Source organism: Thunnus albacares, chromosome 19 (assembly GCF_914725855.1).
Source record: "Thunnus albacares chromosome 19, fThuAlb1.1, whole genome shotgun sequence".
Classification (NCBI taxonomy): domain Eukaryota; kingdom Metazoa; phylum Chordata; class Actinopteri; order Scombriformes; family Scombridae; genus Thunnus; species Thunnus albacares.
The window spans coordinates 1,185,187-1,206,899 of record NC_058124.1 but is presented as its reverse complement, the minus strand read 5'-3'; the positions used below and the strand labels follow the sequence as shown (position 1 = coordinate 1,206,899).

General features: G+C 38.8%; 1 protein-coding gene across 7 annotated transcripts in view; it reads left to right on the top strand.

Moving 5' to 3' along the window:
• epb41a (erythrocyte membrane protein band 4.1a) overlaps positions 1 to 21,713 on the top strand; it is a 103,061-nt gene that overhangs the window by 66,652 nt on the left and 14,696 nt on the right. For all 7 annotated transcript variants that reach the window (XM_044335936.1, XM_044335931.1, XM_044335934.1 and 4 more), the window contains one exon: positions 18,867 to 18,995. In XM_044335936.1, coding sequence (XP_044191871.1) covers positions 18,867 to 18,995 — 129 coding nt within the window. The remainder of the gene's footprint in view (positions 1 to 18,866; positions 18,996 to 21,713) is intronic.

Below are 21,713 nucleotides of genomic sequence, written 5' to 3'. Positions count from 1 at the left end.
GCTCTACCCATGCAGGTGTTTTCATTTATGTTGCCTGATTAGACCTTTCTCAAGACTGCCTGACATCTCCCCCACTGTCCTGCATCTGTTAAGGTGGGACTTATAGTCCCATTTCAACCAACAAGTTCCAGGAAATATGGAAGCAGAGGAACTAATCTCAGGAACTAAACTAGGAAAAAGTCCCAGTCACCATTTGTTTGCCTTTCCACCACATCTGAGGAACCATGTAGATTAGGCAAATAAGACCGATGGCAGTTTGAAAAAACAATTGGAATGAAATTTTCACACACGAGGAAACAACAACACGGTTGAGTCTCATGTTGTTCTTTGTTCTCACTCTCTCTCTCTCTCTGCCTGTATCTTGCTCTGTTAAGGCCAATTCATGCTTTTCGCGTCTGCGTGGCCTCAAGGGTCCGGGTTGGTCTGCGTGATGTAAATTCCATCATCCAATTTGTGACTGCGTGGACTATACTCATTGCAAGCGCTCCAACTGCCTGTCTCGTCTTCTGTATATATGTACTGTATTCCTGTTCTCTTTAAGCTGTATCTTTTCTTTTTTCGACTTTTTCTTGTTGTTCAGCAACATACAGGAATTCCTCAGCTGCATTCAGACTGAAAAAAGTCCTGTGTAAAACAATACAAGGGACTGTGTTGGTGTGGGCGTTTTGTTTAAAGTTCCAGTGAGACAATGACTTATGATCAAGCAAGTCCAGTTGGAGTAACAGATAATTGCATTTAAAGGCTGATTAGAAAAACACTGCACAGCAGTTTGTAATACTCACAGACTGGATTTTACAACTCTGGAAAAAATGGAAGTCCACAGCTGTCCACAGATGTGGAACGCGGAAAGCATAAAATGGCCTTTGGTTAGGCTGTGTGGTCGGGAAACTGACCACACAGACTAACTTTGTTTTTGATGTAAATTAACAGCAAGACATATTCGTCCCATGTCCTATAATCAATAATGGTCACATTCTCTACTTCCTTACTAGTATGAATGAAGCAGTAGACATGTCATAGTTACTGCAGCGATGGTCCCTCCCCCCTCAGAATGAACTACCCCTTATCTTCTTCTTTTTTTTTTTACACCTGCAGCTATCCTACAGGAAGTAAGTAACTTAGTCTCTGGTTCCTCCTAACACAGGTTTAGTTCCTGAGTTCCTCAAAAGGTTCTTGGTCCCATGTGAAAGTTCCTGCAGTGGAAATGCCCAATTACGCTTTTATCATTCTTATTAGTCCATTGAGTTTACTGACCTTATTTGATTACCATCATAGCTCCACCCCACTTCCCCCTAAGTAAAGGTCTAATAAGCCATAACTGAAAATAAATGTCCAGGTGTGTGCAGGGGCTTTAAAAACAAATTTGTTCAGGAACATGTACCACGTAAATATAATATCAACTGATATATTAAAGGTATTAAAACTAGATCTTAATACCTCAAGACAGGGGCTAAAGATTTGGTTAAAAAAATATGAGAGTCACCTAAGATCATTTACCCTCTCAGTTGGTTGTTATAGTGCATACTGCCAAACAAATTCCAAATTAATCATATTACCACAAAGTAATTGCCACATAGACCACTATTAGCTTTCAGGGCCCCTGAGGGCACACTTAGCATGGATAATATTCCAGCCTTGTTCTTCAAAAGTCCAAACATCTGTACCTGTAACCAGCCACAAAGAGTCTTGCTACCTCTAAATACTGTATATTCCCACCATTTCAAATGTTTTAAATAATATGTACAGACTTGCATGGAGGAACGTTATGAGGAAGACACACACAAATGTACAGTACTGAACATAAATAAATTGTTGTATATATGTTGTTCATGAAGTATATGGCAGATATCCACATTTTAATGTACCTTTTTGAACTGTACGCTGATCTTCCACTTGGTGGTGCTGTTGGCTTTCTCCATGTCATTCCATTGCTTTAGCATGACTGTAACTGCAGTCACAGATGGACTAGACACATTAGGAATTTTTTCATACTTGCTGAGGGAAGATGGCATGTGTGTGTATGTGTGTGCAGGGGAGGATTTCCACAGTTGTACCTGCATACAGTGTAGTTGGTGGCATGTCTAATTTGGTGCTTTCTGGCACAGGCTGCAGTACGTCAACTCTGTCCTGCGTTTCTTTATGAGCAATAAAAAGAATGGCACCTGGAGGCTATGGCCGTGGCCTACTGGCAATAAACAGCTTTTCAACTTCACCAGATTGCGCTCGGCTGTAACCTAAAGGGTTCAGTATGCTTCAAACCAACCAGTTGTATGAATGGTCGAACAGTCAATGGTGTAAAGCCTGTCATCATAGGGAGTTGTAAGACATGATGAATTGTACAAATGGGGATAAGGGCTAATACACACTGTTGGAAAGTCTCTTCTCAGAGCCATGCATGGTGTTCCACACACCTGGTGGGAATGTCAGATTATCAGTTTCAGAAAAGCTGCATTAATTGTTGGACGTCTCTGATTTCCAGCGTTACAAAGGTGGTGGGGGAGGGGTTTTGGCACTGTTTGACATCTGACAAGCATTTCATTTGAAGCATACTGATATCTTTGTAGGTGCCCCATTCCCTTTAACCCTAACCTCACCCCCTTACCACTGCCTTCACTCTATGAATGGCTGCTGCAAGCTTTGTCATCCTGTTCGATTTGCCAAACAGTCGCATGGCCGGGTTTGTCCTGATAATGTATTCGCATGACTCTTTTGCCTGATTTGACCAGTGAAAAACTGAAGAGCAAAAGAAAAACGCAGGAAAGCAAGCTAAAGACCAATGATTAGTAGCCAGAAGACTGACTCCCCTCCTCCCCTCCTCTTCATCTGTCTCACCCTCCAATCCTTCTCCCTGTATCTATCCCTCACTGGTTGTCTTTATGTGTTTTTCTGTGTCTGTCTTGTATCTCTGCCACTGCTGTCCTCATCTCCTTTCCCTTTCCCTTTAAAGTTTGGACCTGTTTCTCCTGTCAAATCCCCACCACCTCCATCCTCTTCCCCACAACCTCCACCATCCTTTCCTGCACGTTCAGACAATGACACTGAAGGTCAGAGAGGATCTCAGTCCTCCAGCCTGCCAGTGTTTCCATCTGGCTCTCGGCCCTCTTCTACCCACGACTTGAAGACACAGTTTCTATCCCAGACATGAGGTCGTGCACAATAATCACATCTTCCTTTTTTAATACTCAAGAGTCCAGCCATAAAGGCACTTTTTTGCTGAGAGCCTGAGGCACAATTTTGGTAATTTCATATTATTGCTGAATGTTAGGAATTATGATGACACATGAGATAAAAAAAAAATAGAAATAGTCTCCATTGCATCACCAGCCACAAGTAAAAAATTCCCAGATTCTCCTTGAGTTGGTAGATTCTTGCAGGATAAACAATGATTTTGTCTTTTGTGCGATACTACATCCCCATCACATTGTGTGCAGTGCAGAATTACCTTCAAAAGTGTTTCATAGCAAGCTCTTCCAGAGTTCCTGTCATCTGAGACGAAGACAATTGATAGACTGTCAGTACAATATAAAGCAGTACGGATAACATATGGTTTTGACAGCTCAGACCAGGCAGTTTTTCTGGTGTTTCTTCCTTCCTCTTGGCATTTAGAAGACTTTGCACTGCCAAAATGCTTTGCACTTGCTAGCATTTTAGCTGCCAGAGAATGCCTTTCCTATTCCCACCATGAAGATGAGACTTATTAATCCTTAGAATCCCCTTTTTCCTTAAATAACTTTTCCTCCTCTGCCACTGCTGCTCTGTCAAAGGTGCAGCCTGATTAGACCACCTCACTGTCCCTAACTGCAATCTTTCTACACTCTACAGCATCACTCAGTGGCTGTTCTGCTGTCAGAGTAACTCAGCTAGTGGTCATGCTCTAATTAATTATTGACTTTGAATGTTTAATGAACATTTGATATCCTGTGATTTAGGCCACATCACCAATAACAAGTCAATTGATTGTCCTCTTCCTTCTTTAACTGAGCAATTGTTGCATACTTACAGTGCAAACAAATCAGAAATAGCACTTTGCACTTCAATAAGCCCCGCCCACTTAGTCGCTGTTGCGACACCTGTCAAGCTTTCCGTTCTTGCAGTGCACATATGCAGATAACTGTGACAGATTTGCATCAAATTCATCAATTCAAAATTTGTGGTAAAATGATTTCAGACCGAGGTAAACGACAGAAGGCTTTTCATTTTTAGTGGGCAATTGTAAATTGGCTGAAATGAGAACTGTGGCTACCAGATTATTTTTTTAGCTCTAGCTAGCTAGCAAATCAACTTTAACTCTGTGAGTTTATTGACTGCTTAAAACATTTAAAAGAATATCAAAATTAGAACCTGCAAAAGGGTCTTAAATATGCATTTTATAGCTACATACATCAAGCCAAAGCTAACAAGTTCCAGGCAAAAACTCAGCATCCTCGCTACTCTGTGTGGAAGACATAGAAATAAAAGAGGAACATTGTTCTGTTATTGCAGGACTGAGCTAGTTAGCTCTAGTATTATAGTGCATAAAAGACAGATACATGCTCAAACTGTCATTTCTTGCATGATAAATTCATAAATTATTTGCACAAGCAAAAGAGTGATTAGATTTATGCTTTACTTACATATAAAGAACTATGTTTCACTTTTAAAGAAGAAAAGGCTTTAAAGATGGACAAATCTAATTTTTAACATCACCTGTAACACTACATAATAATGCAGGTTAGTTAAAGGGAAACTTTGCTGATTTTCAACCAGCATTGTATCATTACAGTTGGGTAGTATATGCAAATGAACAATGTTTAACTGCCCTCCATGTTGCCTACACCCAGAGCTCTCCGCTCATTTGCTGGCAAAAGTCCACTGTGTGATGCAAAACATGGACTTCCTGCGGACTTTGGAGATCTGCCTTTAGACTACAGACTACGTTTCAGCATTTTCTGTAGTGGTGCCTTCAGGACTGCAAAATGTGGGTCTTCCAAAACACTCCCGTTTACCATGCTACACTAGCAATAGGGAAAAGCAGACATTAAAATATCATACTTCTAAATACTTTAAAATATAAGTATATTTGAAAGAAAACTAGTTTCATGATACAAGGCCAAACATCAGGCTGATCTGTGTCATCAGACACAACAGAGTCTGGAAGAGGAAGTTACAACCACAGCTAAGCTAAGCTAAGCTCCGAAGTTTCTCCGTGATTCATCCAGAAGAGCAGAATCTAACACAAAAAACAACTAGCTTTACAATGTAATGTCGAAGCAGAGATGTGGCAATACTATTACAGTTTTGAGGCCAAATATAGTGCTGTTGAATCAGACAAAACAGAGTGTGGAAGAGGAAGCAACCACCAGAGCTACATTACAGCCACAGGCTGGCTTCAGCTGTTGAGTTTCTCCGTGATCCCTAACAAACACTAACACAAGCAAACTACTAGCTTTACAATATGATGTCAGAGCAGAGATGTGGCGTAACTATTACAGCTTATGAGGCTGAATATAGTGCTGTGGAATCAGACAAAACAGAGTGTGGAGGACAAAGCGACCACGGGAGCTGTGGCTGCTAAAATAAAAAATCTGCGCTGCAGCAAACTTTTTGGTGCTTTAGTAAACTTGACTTTGTTTTTTAACAGAATATTATGTCAGACTTTGCCAACTCTGAATACAGAACAACAGTGAACAGTGACGGTGTTACCTGTGCAGCACTCGATAAGTTGATCCACATAACATAACAGACTCCAGCGAACTGGTTGTGTTATGATCTTTGTACATCAGTACAATATATCTAGATTTGATGAGGAAAAACATTTTGTAAATGAAAATAAGCCTCAGAAAAGACAGATGTCAGTGCTCACTAACATTGTCTCCTACACTTCGTCTCTCTACTCACTCCCTGCATTTCATAAACACTGTGAGTAGACGAGACGCGTGCAACGCATTCTGGTTGTTGTAGGATTCCCCCTTAAGAGCGGTATGGGGAATCTACAGTCTTTTTCTCAGTTTTCTCTAGTCATAGGGCACCAATTTCAAAAATAATTGCACATTTCTACCACATAGGTGACCTAGTTTTAAGAAATCATCATATTCACAACAGTGAATTTTTCATTTAATTAATGATATGCTAACTCATACCTTTGTAAGTTGTAAGTAATGCTAAATTACTACTGTAGGTAGTAAGTTGTATTTAGCGTTTGCCTAAGAGCAGATAAACACACTGTTTAATATATACCTTAAACATTTGTCCCTGTATTTTTGGTTTTGGAAAGATCCTCCCAAGTATTACCAAGTGTTGTGCTAGTGTGGCACACTCACTGCTTTATCATGGGGCCAAATCCCTACAGCTGCTTAACTATGATTGGACAGTCACTGTTTGGGGTAAGAGTTTAGAGAATGGTCAGTAGTTTCAATGTACCCATAAAGTTGTTTTTAAAGATGTTTTTTATCCCTCAGTAAGGCTGTGATCTGTCTCCATACAACAACAGTTCATTGGTTTCAAATGGAAGACCATCTGCAACCACTGCAGCTTTGCTTTAATCTGCATGACCTGTACATTGCAGTGTCTTGCAACTATCTGCATGCATTACAATTTTCCAATTTGTTCATAGAAAATACATCCTTCCGTCAAACTCAATATTGTCATTGTGTAGATGACAACACTAACTGTCTTACCTGTTGGCTACTAAACACCTGCTCACCAGTTACAAGTAAGAGCTGGATACCTAGATGGCTAGTGTAGCAAAACAATATCTCTCCTAAAATGCTCTGGCTAACTTAAAGAGTTTCTGTGCCAGGATTTTTCTCCAGGATAGACCATCTTCTCTAGTGATACCATCCAACAGAAGCAGAAATTGCACCCAAATTCATGCTTGACTTACATCATGGTGATGCAAAGAAAATGCATAATAGATTAGGTTTGATCACAGGTTTGAATGTGAAAAACTGTTATCGCACCCTAGCTGACATGGCTATCTGGGGCTGAAATACTGTATACTGTAAGTATAGTCCTTACAAGTTATCTCAGTGTCATAAGAAAAAATGAATTAAAGGATAATTACTATAGAAATGTACAACTTGGATCTTACCATTCTTATCAGTTGTAGTAACCTTGTACTCCTCAGGTTGCTGAGACCTGGGTAAGTGGTGATCACTAAAAAGAAGTCAGACAGGTCAAGAAATATGAGCAGTCAGATGATCAGACAGGTTAGAAACAAACTTCCAGGTTAGCCAAACTCAATGAATCCATCAAAAGTAAAATTATTACCCAAATTGTTAAAATCCATTGTTGTTTAGAGAATAGTTGTGGGCTTTATTGTGCAATTAGCAACTATTAGTGACATTACAGGTTAGCGGTCAGGGTTAGGGTCTTACCTCATGTAACCCCTTAACACTAAGATTAGCCACATCTAACCCTAGCCTAACACTGTTTCAGTTTTACCTTCAAATACAGTGGTTTAGATAATCTGGCTAAACTGTTGGCTTGTTTAGAATCTGCATGATCATCTGACTATGTGTTTTGTCCTATCAGACTTTGTTGTTGTGATATCACTGTGTCCTAACTGCATTTTAAGGTGATAAGGAGATCCAGAAAATCCATTTTGTGTTGCACTAGTCATGTAACTATGTAAATAAGAGAGCACACAGACGTTAGAACCAGATTTATCCCGTTTCATATGTAAGCCAGCCAGCATCTTAACCCTCTCATAATTGGAGTATGAGCTTACCTGGGTAATTCTAGCTCAGTTCTGATGTTTACATGTGGCTCCCCAAAGCTAACACATGGATAGAACACACCGTTAACAAACTTCTGTCAGACAACACCAAGAAAAAGCTGTAGGGGGCTTCATGTAAACTCATGTCCCCCCCCATGCTAAATACCCTCCTGAGCCTCCCCTCCCTCTCCAACATCTTACCTCCATTTCCTCACCCCGCTATCTCCCTACCGCCTTCTCCTGTCAGTTGACCATATCCCACTTGTCTGTTCATTGTTATCTGTCTCTCTTGGTCTGCCACTGCTGAGCACAGCGAGGGAGGCAGTCTCTGTTCGGACACAAGGTAAGAGCATGTAGTTTGTCCCCAGTGCCAGGGGGACCACCGCTGTACAGACATGACTACCTGCTGGAAGAAGATGAGGAGGACAGTGAGGTTGATTGGGTTGATGAGGGGGAGGACGAGGAGGAAGAGGACGAAGAACAAGCTCATGGTTACACTATAAAGGTGGCTATCAATGTGCCAGATGAGGGGAGGAGCTTGGATAACCCTTGTGTGCTAAACCCAGCCAGACTCCAGCACTCCCGGATGTCCTTCTTTCTGTCAGGGCTGCTGGTGATGGCCCTGACCATGCTGTGGCTGGCCTTTATTTAAAAGACAAATGAATATCGAGATTCCTGAACATTTAATCCTGCAAGGCGTCCTCGGCCATCTAGAGACTGCTTCATTCAAGTTCTGTTTCATCCCTCTACCTCGAACTCATTATTTCTGTCTAATCTGTACTTGCATTTATTACCTTTCCTCCTGTCCATGCACCGATGTCAGCCTTAAATGGCTGGACTCAAAAAGAAATTTCCTCTTTAAAGCGAGCCTATGTAACCTTTGCTGAACAGTGGCCACTGTGGCCACAAATGGTAGTTTACCCTTCCCTAAGCCCCACCCCATTTTAGTAACTGATGCTTTGCCGGTCAAACTTTTCATTCTACACTACACATATGCAGTTTACAGTGATAATGTTTGCAGATTTTTAAGTGGAATTGCAGTAATTTTTGAGAGGCAGACAGGAGATGTGTAATTTTGATTTTCAACTATGACTATCAATTTTTCTGTCTGAATGACAATTGTCACTGCCAGGTTTTATTAGCTCTAGCTAGCTAAGTAACTTTTCCTGAGTTGGTTAAACTGTCTCCTGCTGACTCATTTTAACCAAGAATCCATACATACATACATACGTACATTAGTCTGCATCTTGCTAAAAGCCTGAGGTCAAAACTACATGTCAGAGACAAAAAGTTTGTTTTTTTTAATGATCTTTGGAGAAATCCAAAGGTTGACAGAGCTGCCATGTCTGGTTACAGTTGCTGAGCTATTATTGTTGGACAATTGCTATTCAGGGGAGCAAATGATCAATTAGGTTAACCCTAAATGCTAAAATGTAGCACTGTAGCTTAAATAAAGAGTCATCATAAAGTAATTGAAAACACTGAACTAAAGTCAACTACTGCAGTAGTTGGTTGACTTTACTAAGGTATTAACCATAAGCTATTGGTCATATCAGACCAAGTAATACTGCAATGGCAAAATCAGAGTGTATGGAATTGAGTAAGAGTGCTTTTTTATTGCTTAAGAGGTCAAGTTTTCATTTGTAAGAGAGTGAATGTGCTATTTCCTATTTCAAAAGTTACATTGTCTCGCTTTAAGCAATCAGCAATGTAGCATTTCTGTTTCAGAAAAAGTAAAGGTTTCTTTTTCTGTTTTCATAAATGAAACATGTTAACACAACATTCATGTTTTCATTATGTTGGAAAAGGAAAGAGTTGTTAGTAATAATTTTCATTCCGTGCTTGCATTGTATATATCTTCTTAGGAGGTAGTATTTTCTGACATTCAGTAGATTTCATGTGGCTGTATTACAGGGATGTCCTTTGCTAAGTTGCATGTGACATTTCAAGATATATTTTCATCCTCTCAAAGTTATTGTAAAAATGTTATTTTGAATCACAAGCTCTAACTCAAATGACCGCAATTACTATGGTTACTGAACAGCTAGTAAAACATTTCACTTAGGATATTTCTGTAATACAGCCTCGTGTACAATATTCAGTCATGTGTCAGCTGACCAAAGCTTTCAGACAGTTTTAAGAATCTGTGGGCAGCTTAGCAGAGTGCTGTTGTGACTGACATGCATTAGCCCCGTGTTAATCTTGGACCAAGTATCAGTAGACAATCAGTGGAGATAATGAATTACTCAGGAATGCATCATTGCAATTTTATTTTATTCCAGTAACATGTAATGGAACAAATATTGATTCCAATGTCATTAACAGCTGAAGCCCTAATTCATGATCAAGCCAACCATGTGGACGCCACTGTGATGTGATGCATGGATGACCATAGACTAAAGTCAGGATGGGATAAAGTCAAGCATAGTCATTATTTTTGTAGTCTTTCAGAGGATAAGAAGAAGGGACATAAGAAGCATTTTGTTTGCTGATTGGTAGTTACAGCAATTAGGTATCTGAGGTATCTCAGTCTTTGAAGGTAACAAATGATAGGACAATTTTGGAGGTGCAGCACAAAAGTAACAAAACATTTGTATTTTTGAAATAATTCAGGGTTTCATGAGTCTAACAGGAGAATTACCTAAACCCATAAAGAAGTATGTAATCCTTCACCTTATCTGTAAACTGTAACAAGACAAATATCAGTGCAGGAGTTATGTGGATGTGTTCTGTCGGTTCATTGGACAGTGAGGGGAGGCTTCCAGTGAAATAAAGTAAAATGACATAGGTCAGTAACTCAAGTATGTTATACATCACTTTTAGGAGTAGTCAGTCCAGTACTGTCCTGCTGTGCTCATGTACCTTCAAAGGCCTTATATTGAGGCTATTGCGCCTCTCAAGGCATGGTGTACTTGTTTACTTGACATCACTGCTGGTTATCACAAAAGCTGATGGTTGTATGACTGTTGAAGGTGTTCTTTGTTTTCCTAGCTACAATATGCAACTTTTCTCTTTGGCACAGGCTACGCATGTCAAAATCCTGCCCAAATACTTGAGACTTATCTTGATGAACCAAGATTTGAAAATTTAGAACAGCTTTGGACTGAAATTGCTTCATCCAATGGAGTTGCTGCATTGTAAAGCCGCACAACAGTTCAATTTTGGTGATCTTCGGCGTACAAATTTGCGCTGTTGAACAACTGCATACTGTCTTAGCAGTGCTGACCTTTGAGGTAACAGAGACCCTGAGAGTCTAAAAAGTAAGAAGAGTTAGTTGTTTCATCCCTTCCAATTTTGATTAACCCTGCTTAGAATATTAACAATAGAGATGCAGCATGGATTACAGTCATACATGAGAGGGCAGTTGATACAAATATGTCTCTTGAATGCATTGTGTGAAGCTATCATCTGGTTAGCTAGTTAGCCCCACAAGTAGTGACTACATCACATAGCTTCCAGCAATATCTATTTTGGAAGGATGTGTGGATGAATTTCACAGTGCCACTTTCTGATTTGACCAGGGATTAAGGATGACAGAATAGAAATTAGTAAAGAGACTAACAGAGCAGTTTCTTTAACAGTTAGCAAGTACCTTGAAATTATTCTGTCAGCTCGTATAAAATCTACAGAGCCTAGCAGGTAAAATACAATTTAAGTGCCCAAATTATGTATTCTTGGGCCCAAATTAAAGTGTTGACATTTTAAACTGTGTATAAGGGAAGTCAAAGATAACAAAATTTAAATTATATGCACACATTTCCATCCAACATCTAAATAAAACTGTATTAAAACCCAAGCAATTTATATCAGATTGTCCGTGGTCTGACAATTGTTAGCATTTATGTTGCACTTCATTAGGCTACACAGTGGTACATGTGCACCCGAGAACAGTTAAAGCTGACCAGTATTGCCGAAACAACATCCAATGTAGCTTTACAAGTGTATAAAAAGAGTGTTGAGGGGACAAGAATGTGATAACCTAATGATGTTAACTGATGAAACTGATATGGGAATATTAATTAATTCAAGAGCATGAATCAGTTTTGTTCATCCTGAGACCACCAGGCTCTGTGGATATCCCGCAAAATGCAAGAAACCTACTCCTGAAGTGAGACATTTGTCTAAAAAGGCTGAAGGTTGTATGACACTGCTCTGTTGAATTCAAGAGTGTGTAAGATGGAGAATACAGCACTGGAAAGATGGCTTAGAAATAAAATTAGTCTGTCTTGGTAATTGGAAGTTGATAGACATGCAGTAATGACTTGGGAAGCAGTGTGGAAGCCTGCTGCTTATCTGAACCATCCACTGAAGAAACACAGTGTGACAGGACTGACCTCAAGCCTTTGATTTTCATGCATGTGTGATGGCTGTGTTTTGAACTTTGTTTTATGGTTGTCAGCAAGGACGGGTGTGACTTGACATATTGGTCTACATTGTTAATAGCCCACTACAAAAATGGATAAGGACATGAAAAAAGGAACTACTGTAAAACCTGACAGCACCATTATGGATGGTTAACAACAGCCATAAGATCTGATTGGTTGAAAGTGAATTGTAGGAATATGAAAGAGACAGCTGGATATTCTCTTTTCTTACTTTGTCCTTTATTTTTGCTGTTGCTGTAGATTCCCTGCTGTATGGCAACTAGCCATTGAACAGCTCATGACTGGCCAGGTCCATATGGTACACCAGCAGTAACTAAAAATGTATCATCTATTCTGTTAACCCGTCCAGTTATGTGCTTAATTTGAAGATTTCTCCCACATAAAAAGTAACTAATCTGACAATGGTAGGCTTTTGTTTTGTTTTGTTTTTTTCATCCTTTTTTAACTGCTAGATCACCACGCCAGTACAACACATTGGCTTCATTCTGTCTCTATTCCACCTTCCCAGTTGCCATTGGTATCTGCATGCAACATATCACATGCATTGGCACAGACAATTTTCAGAGCTAGAGAGAGAAAGAAAGAGAATTTTCTTATTCTCTTACATTTGAAAATAATCCAACCCAAGCATGAAGCTTTACACGAAAAATGACCTGAATTGACATGTGACCCATTATCAGGACCCATCAGGCTCAGGTCAACGCTAATCCTGTTGCTGCTGATGCTCCTCAATCAATCCAGTTGGTGAACATAGTGGAGCATTTAGCAGCTCAGACATTTTTCTCAGTAATTTGGTGGAGACCAAACCAGAGATAAAAATTTTGTAGAAAAACATGTTCATAACAAAGGTATCATAAAAAGTATAATTTTGGTAGAACAGAAAATAAGGTATTGTACTTTCAGTAGTCTTGAAAAAATACCCAGCGCTGCAGATTAACTGTTTTCATTCAGGCTAGATTCTCATCCTGCTGATAGTATCTATATTTAAATTATTATTCAATGTGAAAAGTTGCATATTTAGCTTTAAATCCAATCTTTCTTACTTGTGCCCCTAAACAGTGGAGATAGAAAGATGGAAATCTTTGCCCAGCCTGATTACATGTAACCACAGGTGCTTTGGTCTGTGTGTTAATGCAGGAAATATTTGGTGCACTGACCATGGTCCACTTAGATGAAACCATGCATTTAATTGTATTTCCGTTTTATACCTGATCATGTTACTGCTGTGGAACCATACATTTCCTTAGTTTCAGTAGAACTTTCTCAGTTGTGTGTTGAAATATATAGTTTTATTATGTATATGAATTAAGTTGCACTTTGTATGAATTTACGTTATTTGCTTCAGTAAACTATATTATAAGAAGTCATTACAATATATTAACACAGCAACATTTCAAAGCTTTATAAATGTTTTATCCACAGTATAGATAATACTCAGAGCCCTTAATGATGGCAGGAAATATTGACCATTTGCTCATTTTAACACAGTATGACTGAGTATAACTCTGGGAAAGTATAATGTTTACCCTTTGAAATGTTGGTGGGACTGACTTACACTGACATAAGCTGTAATATGTCTTTACTACTTTTGCAACACTGCTAGTTAACTAAATATATCCATAAAATACATGTGCATGCTTAGTACATGTACTCAGTGTAATGGTGGGTGTGTGCATGTCTGTATGACCTAATGATTTAATGTCTTTGTATTTTTGGATAATTCACTATCTTTAAGCCTGTACTATCACTGTAATACTATAGGTAATGACCACATTTAAGTTCTTTTTCTCTGTCTACTGCTGGACTTTCTGTTATTCAGCCAATTCATTTATCCAGTCTTTCTTGGTATACTGAGACTTTTCCAATTAAAGCTAGCAGGTTTAAGGTGTGATACATGTACTATAAAAATAATAAATGCATTAAATATGGCATGTGTATATTTGAATATTTATAATATGGTTGTGGTCCTCTGGTCAGAATGACAGTAGATTCATAAGTTCTATCTTACCATACATGCCTTTGGTCAGGGGTTGAGAAGCAATTTTAAAAGTGTGGTGGTTCTAGGGGTGGGACATGAGCACCATAATCCCTCACCTTCAACCTCTGTTCCATTGTCCACAACATGTCAAATCAAAATGAATGCAATGCATTTCTACATTTATACAAATTTTTCTACTACTATAATTGTAAGCATAATTGTAACTGCAACAACTCAGTAGAATTTATTTAGGGTCTGGTAGCAGTTTACTACCTATATCCTTGCACTTGAGCCAGTATGTTTGTTGTTGTGTCTAACCAAGTCTCACTCAAGGATAAGTCTCATTCTGAAATCTTGCAAGAGTCGAGTTGTTGTCGAAATCAGCTAAATATTCATCCATGACTTTGAAAATCTTTTCGATAACACAAAGCTACGGTCTCTGTACTCAACACAACAAACTCCTCCTGGTACTCCTTTCTCCAACTCTGTCATGGCTGAATATTTAGCTGATTTCAACAACAACTCAACTTTCACGAGATTTCAGAATGAGACTTATCCTTGAGTGAGACTTGGTCAGACATAATAATGGCTTGATCCCACTGCGTGTGTGTGCACCGCGTTCTGGCTCCGCCGCAGCCACCGGAGCTGATCTCGGCCAGTCTAGTCAATGCTTGTGAGCAGATCGAGCTGGGCACACTCTGTGCCAGATCCCAATCATATATCCACAATAAAATAAATTAAAACACACAAATAAAGAAACCATGTAAGTACGTACCCTACTTAACCATAGCAGAGGCACAAAAATCAAGGAAAATGGCCAAATCAATGAAATCTGAGCAAGTTCACAAAATCGGGCAGTTTAGTTGCCTTGATACTGCAGTAATTACAGTAGCCTAAAGGTGCTTTTTCTGCTTTGACTAGGCTGCTGTAGTAGCAGTACTTCTTACTGTAGTAGGAATGCAACTGAATTTTAAAGGCGGGTGGCTTCCCTGCTGTCAAGACGCTCTGCTTCCGAAATGCTCCCAGTGGGATAGGATGCCGTGCAGAGAACGGAGCGAAACCATGTCGGAGCCAGAACACACCCAGAATGTGTGCACACGCACATGGTTGGTTCCCAGCATAACAAACAGAAAAGCGCTATTGCCCTTAAGGATTACATTGCATCTCCTTTCACGGCTGCAGGCTACATCACTCTCGTTCAGCACTGGACCAATTTCAAAAATTGTTGTCCTCATTAGTAACTTAGACACAAAATGATGGGAAAATAGGGTCCAAGTTGAAAAATACTGAAGATTCCCTTTAAAGAATCCTTTCTGAGTCCATGGACTTGTAGAACCAAAACGGGCTTCATTTTTTCAAAATTCATTTCAAAATTTTACATTACTAACTAGTTAAATAGCTGTTTCACACCTCTCACCTGTTATTCCTTGATCTGTTATCAGAGCCAATGGCGAGTAACAGAGGCACCATTTCTGAATGCACAAACTCTTCCCTGGCCTGGTGGGTTAGTCAAATGGCTATGATTGACTAGATGGTTGTTCAGTCAATCTAACGTGACCAATAGGTTTTCATGTAGGGGGAACACAGTTTTGTTTCATCAACGACCACCTCAGGATACCCGTAACACCTGGTAATACCCGTAACACCTGTGGCTGTGAAACGCCTGCCTTTGATGATGGTACCTCTAGGTTCTCAAGGCTATGCACATGTGTGGAAGTCACTTCTGTATTCAGTGGGTTTGCACCAGTTTCTACTGAAGAACTAGTCCCTATGGAAACTGTGAAGTCTATGGACTAACTTGGGCCCCAAGCAAGGCCAAGTATTTAGCCTTTAGTGGGCATTCAGACTGAAAACTGTGTTGAAACGGGGGCTGCGTTGGTGGCGGCATATTGCCTCAGGTCACGACATGAAGCATGATCCAGGATGTCTAGTTTGAGTAACAGATCAGTTCATTTGAAGGCTTATCAGACACTAAAATGCTGCACAGCAGTTTATAATGGTAGGATTTTAAAACTCTGGAAAGTTATTATATGGCAGCAACATTGTGCTGTGGTAAACCTTGAGCCAAGTTCTTGCTTGACAACCCTGCATTTTTTTGTCAGAGCCCTCTGTGTTTGTAATCCACATCTGTTGCCAGACTGGCTCCATTCAAATGAATAAGAGAGCTGTCTTTATTTACACGGGGCTTAAGTCGGTCTGAATGCCATCTTAAAATAAAGGAAACAGCTCGCAATATGACACAATTAATATAGCAAGTTTAGTTACCTAACATCATAAGCATTTTTATTGGCCCAGAGTGGTTAATCAAACTTTGAAGCTAATGTTGTTTCAAAAATGTTTTTTTAACTGATGTTTATTCTCTGCTGGTGAAGATGTGCAGAATTCAGGTAATTAAATACCTGTCAAATTATCCATAGTGTGGTCCCTGTGGTGAAGGAGTGGTGCACAGTTGTTCTTAGTAAGGAAGTAGTCATAGGCAGAAATGCATTTGTATATAGCAATGTGATATATATCACTTCTAAACGAATTGTTTGTAACTGTCACACACTATCGGTGTTTTGTAGTGTGTCAAACCACCTGTCCATTGCTATAGGTTTGCTTATCAGCAATATGTTGGATGTGGCATTTGCATGCATAGTGCTCAAGAAATTGTACTTATGTTGAAAGCCAATTAATGTGCAGCAGTACCATTAATCCATGTTTAAAAATGAAGTGTAGCTGATTGAGACTTAAATGTCAATATGTTATTCAGTTATTACTCTATTATTCTTATTCTTAATTTTCAGTTTCTGTTTGTTAATATCTGTTTTGTCACTGTGTTTGGATGCTTTCATTCTGCTGGCTGCCCCTTCACTGAATGCTTGTGCCATTGAGCATGCTCAGACTGAGCTGATTGGTTGTGGCTAGTTCTTCACTGTCAGTTATATGCTTCTTCAAACATGCTCTGCATTAGCTCCATGATATTACAGCTCACTTATTTGATGACATATTTTTTCTCACTGCTCACAGTGATCAGAGTTTCAATAGTTAGCTTGCTATACATTTCATGGTAGTATCGTTATGTTTCACGCTGATCTATACAGTTCTTTGCTTTTCTATTTTTAATGCCTACAAATCGTTGATCAAGCTACTGTTCATTCACTTCAAACTTACAGCACCTTGCATGCTCACTGAAGGCAACACTCTTACTGCATATAAATCTCAAAGACTGCATAGAAAATGCAACATGCTTGTTCCCTCCTATAAGTAAGACATATTTAGCAATGTTGAATATTTCCCTTGTGTCAAGATACTGAGCAATCTCTTACAACATGTTCATTTAAGAGGCAGGATACTGGCAGACTTGCTCCTCCAATGAGAGGGGCTTCAAACGAGTGTTTCATACAAGTTTGGCACATGTAATTTGTGTTCCAAAACATGGGCCACATCTTCTTCTGAAGATATATCCTTTAGAAGACTGATGGCTACATGGCTGAGCATGCTCCTCCACCCCCAAAAAGACAGTAAACAGGATTGAAGTTCCTACTCCCAGCCTCCCAACGATGAAAACTAATGATGGGTTCAGGCAATCCTCATCAACTTGTGAATTTGAAATCTCCTGATAATGTTACATTTGATTTGAACATATAATGGACATTTTAATCATAAATATCGTGAGTTTAAGGATAATTGTGTTTTTATATGCCAGATATGGAACCATGCAGGTAGTTTCTATTTTATGCTTTTTCAGCATGTATATGTTCTTGATATACTGTCAGTTTTAGTGTAGAATATTTGTCTGTATTAAGGTGCTATCAGTATCCTGCCACCCACTTATCTCAGCACCATAACGTCTCAACTTCTCAACTAAAATTGTTGAAGATCCCCTCCAGACATGTTTTGAAACATAAATAGCTCAGCTTGGAATAATATTTTGTGTCTGATGTGTTTTTTCCACAAAAAACTTTAATTAGCTAGTTAGTTGTTAAAATGACATTCACTCCTTCTGCCTTATTGAAAAATCCCAAATCTATGAATATGAAAATATTAATTTCAAAAGTTTAACTGCTAGACATAAGATGTCTACTACTTAATTGTAAAATGTAATTGTAAGTTGCATACTAGACCTTGATTGGTTTCCAGTTGTGATGTCACAAATCATGCCCATATGCACACATGTCAAACTGAGATTTAAGGTGTGCGGAGAGCAGATTCCCCCTTCAGCAGATGAATGTGAAAACAGCTGTCTAGTGTCAAACTCTTTTTTGTGAATAAGTTCTTAAATGGAAACGGTTTTCACCCTCTGACCACCTGTTTCTCCTGTATTCTGAGGAGCTACAGAATGAATACAGTGGTAAAGTAAGGGGAATACATGTAAGTGACACTTTTACTGCTCAGGTGTTACATCCTTAAAAATAGTAGGATGTATCTACATGAAACTTTTACTCTGGGGACAGCAAGCTGGTTATCAATAACACTAATGTTAGACTGCTTTGACTCATTAACCTTAACCTTAACTGATTCTATTTAGTCCATAAAAAACTAAAGTTAAGATAGTAATTTACGTTTCTGCATGTGCAGTAATGATACACCAGTATTCATGCATTTACATGCTTGCAGGACAGAATAGTGTGTTTTCTCTGCCTGCTAGTATGGTGGCTGTAAAAAGCTGTGACGTCAATTGCAGGACCTCAGTCTTTTACAGCTGCAGTGGGTCAGTGTGTTTGAATCTCTTGGTGCTGATTGAGATGTTAGGTCATATTTGACAGTTGTGTCTTGATTGAGCCTTCAGAGAGTTTGTTGCTGACTGTGTGTCTGATCCCTTCAGTCTCCTGTGCTGAAGACCCAGACAATCACCATCTCAGATGTCACCAACTCCCTGAGAGGAACTGTGGCCTACAAGGACATCCCCCTGGTTCACACTGAGACCAAGACCATCACATACGAGTCAGCACAGGTGAGAGGAATTCTGGGAATTGCACAATAAAGAATAACAATATCTGCAGGGCCTTGATTAGACACAGTTATAAGTCTAAATTGTTGTGCCCTGTTATTTTTTTAAGTTTTTTTAAGGTTGTGCTAGTGCACATGTTGAAACATGTTCACTGTAAAATATTGGCCTGAAATTTTGACCTCTGTCAATTTGTTGGAATCGGGCTATGCTAATGACAATACAACACCTGAGTGTCAGTGTCAATACCAAAACAATCCTTTTTTGATACCTTACTTAGAGAAATATAAACATTTTAAAACAATTTTCTTCATAGACAAAAGTAGTCAAAGTTCTCAAATGTACTTTAAACACATGCAGTTATACAAGAAGTTTTCAAATAAAATATCCTAAAATTGACAAAATTTTGATACAGGTAAAAAAAAATGTAAGATTAAAAAATAATGGCCAATCTGGCCAAACACCAGTGGTTTTTCATGAGAAGCCTTGTAATTACTACAGACGTTCGCCTTACATTATTGACAGCCATTTCTCAGTTCATGCAAGCAGCTGTAAGGTTCAAATCAGCTTTTCCAACATTCAAGGTGCCCATTGGTTTCAGTTCCTTTCATAATGCACATAGATGGTTTTAGTTACATAACGCTGGTCTCTTAATTCTGAGCTCTTAATTCTGAGCTCTTAATTCAGCCATTGTTCTAGCACAGCAGGTTTAAAATGAACCTATTACTGGCCTGATCTTTGGTTAGTGTTGCGGTGATAAGTAGTTTACTAACCACTACAACCGTTAACTAGCTACACTGTTTAATTGGACAAGCAGACTAGAAAAATCATGCACACAACCAGACTCATATTTTTTATATATATAGATTCTTATCTTCAATAATGTACACAACAAACACATCAAAGTTCAAATCAGTTGAAAGTCTCAAACCAGACTGCTCCTGCAGGAACCTGTTACAGACACTGGAGAAGACTTCACATTGTATTGATTAACGTCCAGTGTGACCAATGAAAATGTGTTTAGATGGAACCCTGTTAACTGATTGGCTTACAGTATATTCTATTAGAAGCCACATGATTTCTTTCAAGGAACATGAGTTCCCAGCCAGGCTGGTCTCGTTTCCCGATATTGTTCTTAGAAGTTAAGAGTATTTCTACAAATACTCTTAAATTTCTCCACACGTTTCCCAAAACAGTACTTAAGAGCAAGTGCATGCACATGCTGTTAAGAGTTCCTTAATGTCAGCTGTCTGTGATGATGAAGATGATGCTGAAGTAAATATTTAACTGTCTGTAAGCTGTGCTATATATTGAAAACACACACATCACAAAGTGCAAATGTTGTAATCTACACAAATATTTTGAACTTGAAAATCAGTATTCAGTATGAAAATGAATGGTTGATGTGCCGTAAACAATCTATGGTCTTTATAATTCATTTTACAGGGTGAAAGATTTAAGAAAGTAAACTTTCCTTGTTTTAGCTGCTGTTCAAGACAGATGTTACTCTGAAGATCATATTAGAATTAAAATGAAAGAGTGGATGGTCCTATAAGTTTCATGAATATGTGTCATTCTGTCATGATTTCTGTATTAGACCTGGTGTATGTAAGTGAGAGGCAAACAACATTCACACCATAAATATAAAGAAAAGAGAAGGAACCTGAAAATATACCACCATGGAAGTGCCATTTCAGCCTGAAGAGATGGAGATATTATGCAAGAAGAATGAGAGAAGGATGATGATGAAAGAAACTGGCAAATCAATTGTTGAATACATTTTTGTGTGTGTTTGGTTTAGTTTTACTTTCTGGTTTAAACATCAACATCACTCATTTCACATAAAATGTGATTTAACAAAGTACTTCAGTGGTCATGAAAAAAATAAAGACTTATTGTTTTTGTACCTAAATGTACAAAACAATGAGAACTTAAATAAAACATGTAGTTTTTGGTTCCTCCTGCAAGTTGTGGAGCGTCTCAAGATGCTCTCAGCCCCTTATAAGTGGGTAGAAGTCACTCGTTAATCTACAATAATTTCTATGAACATCTTCAGTTACCATGCTCTTTTCTTAAGCTTAAAAAAAGTCTGTAAGATGGATTTTCTGATAATGTTAGCCTTAAGATGCTTTTGGGAAACAAGGTCAAAGTCTTTTGCACTGCCTTTTTTCAGTTTCAGATTGATTTGCTTTGAAGAGATGGATTTGTAACACTTGAAATAGTGTAAGAGAGAAACTATCATTTCATTTCAAGCATTTTCAAATGTTTAAGTCGTATTTTTCATTTTTACACCATTTATACTTACTTTCAACTTTTCAAATCTTATTTTAATGTCATGGTAATATAACTTCATAAAATACAAGGTTATGATGGTAAATGTGAGCAAGTATTAGCGGTGGTTTTAAATCTAACAGTACTATTAGAGGGTTTTCATCACAGTTTGTATCACAGTGTACTTGATGGCTAGAAACAGGCTGTCTGCAACAGATCTTGAATGCTCACTCCCACCTACATTCTAGGATTAATGGCTGCTTATGCCTGCTTGGCATTCATTTATTTTAGATTAGATTAGATTCAACTTTATTGTAATACCTTCAAGCAGGTAGCCCTGTTGTACTGGAGATGCAAATCCCTGCTGCACTGGGCTGACAAAATGAGTGCCGTGTCATAGCGCAGTGTCATTACACACAGCCTGAACTGGTCTCATCTTCAGTCCTTCAGTGC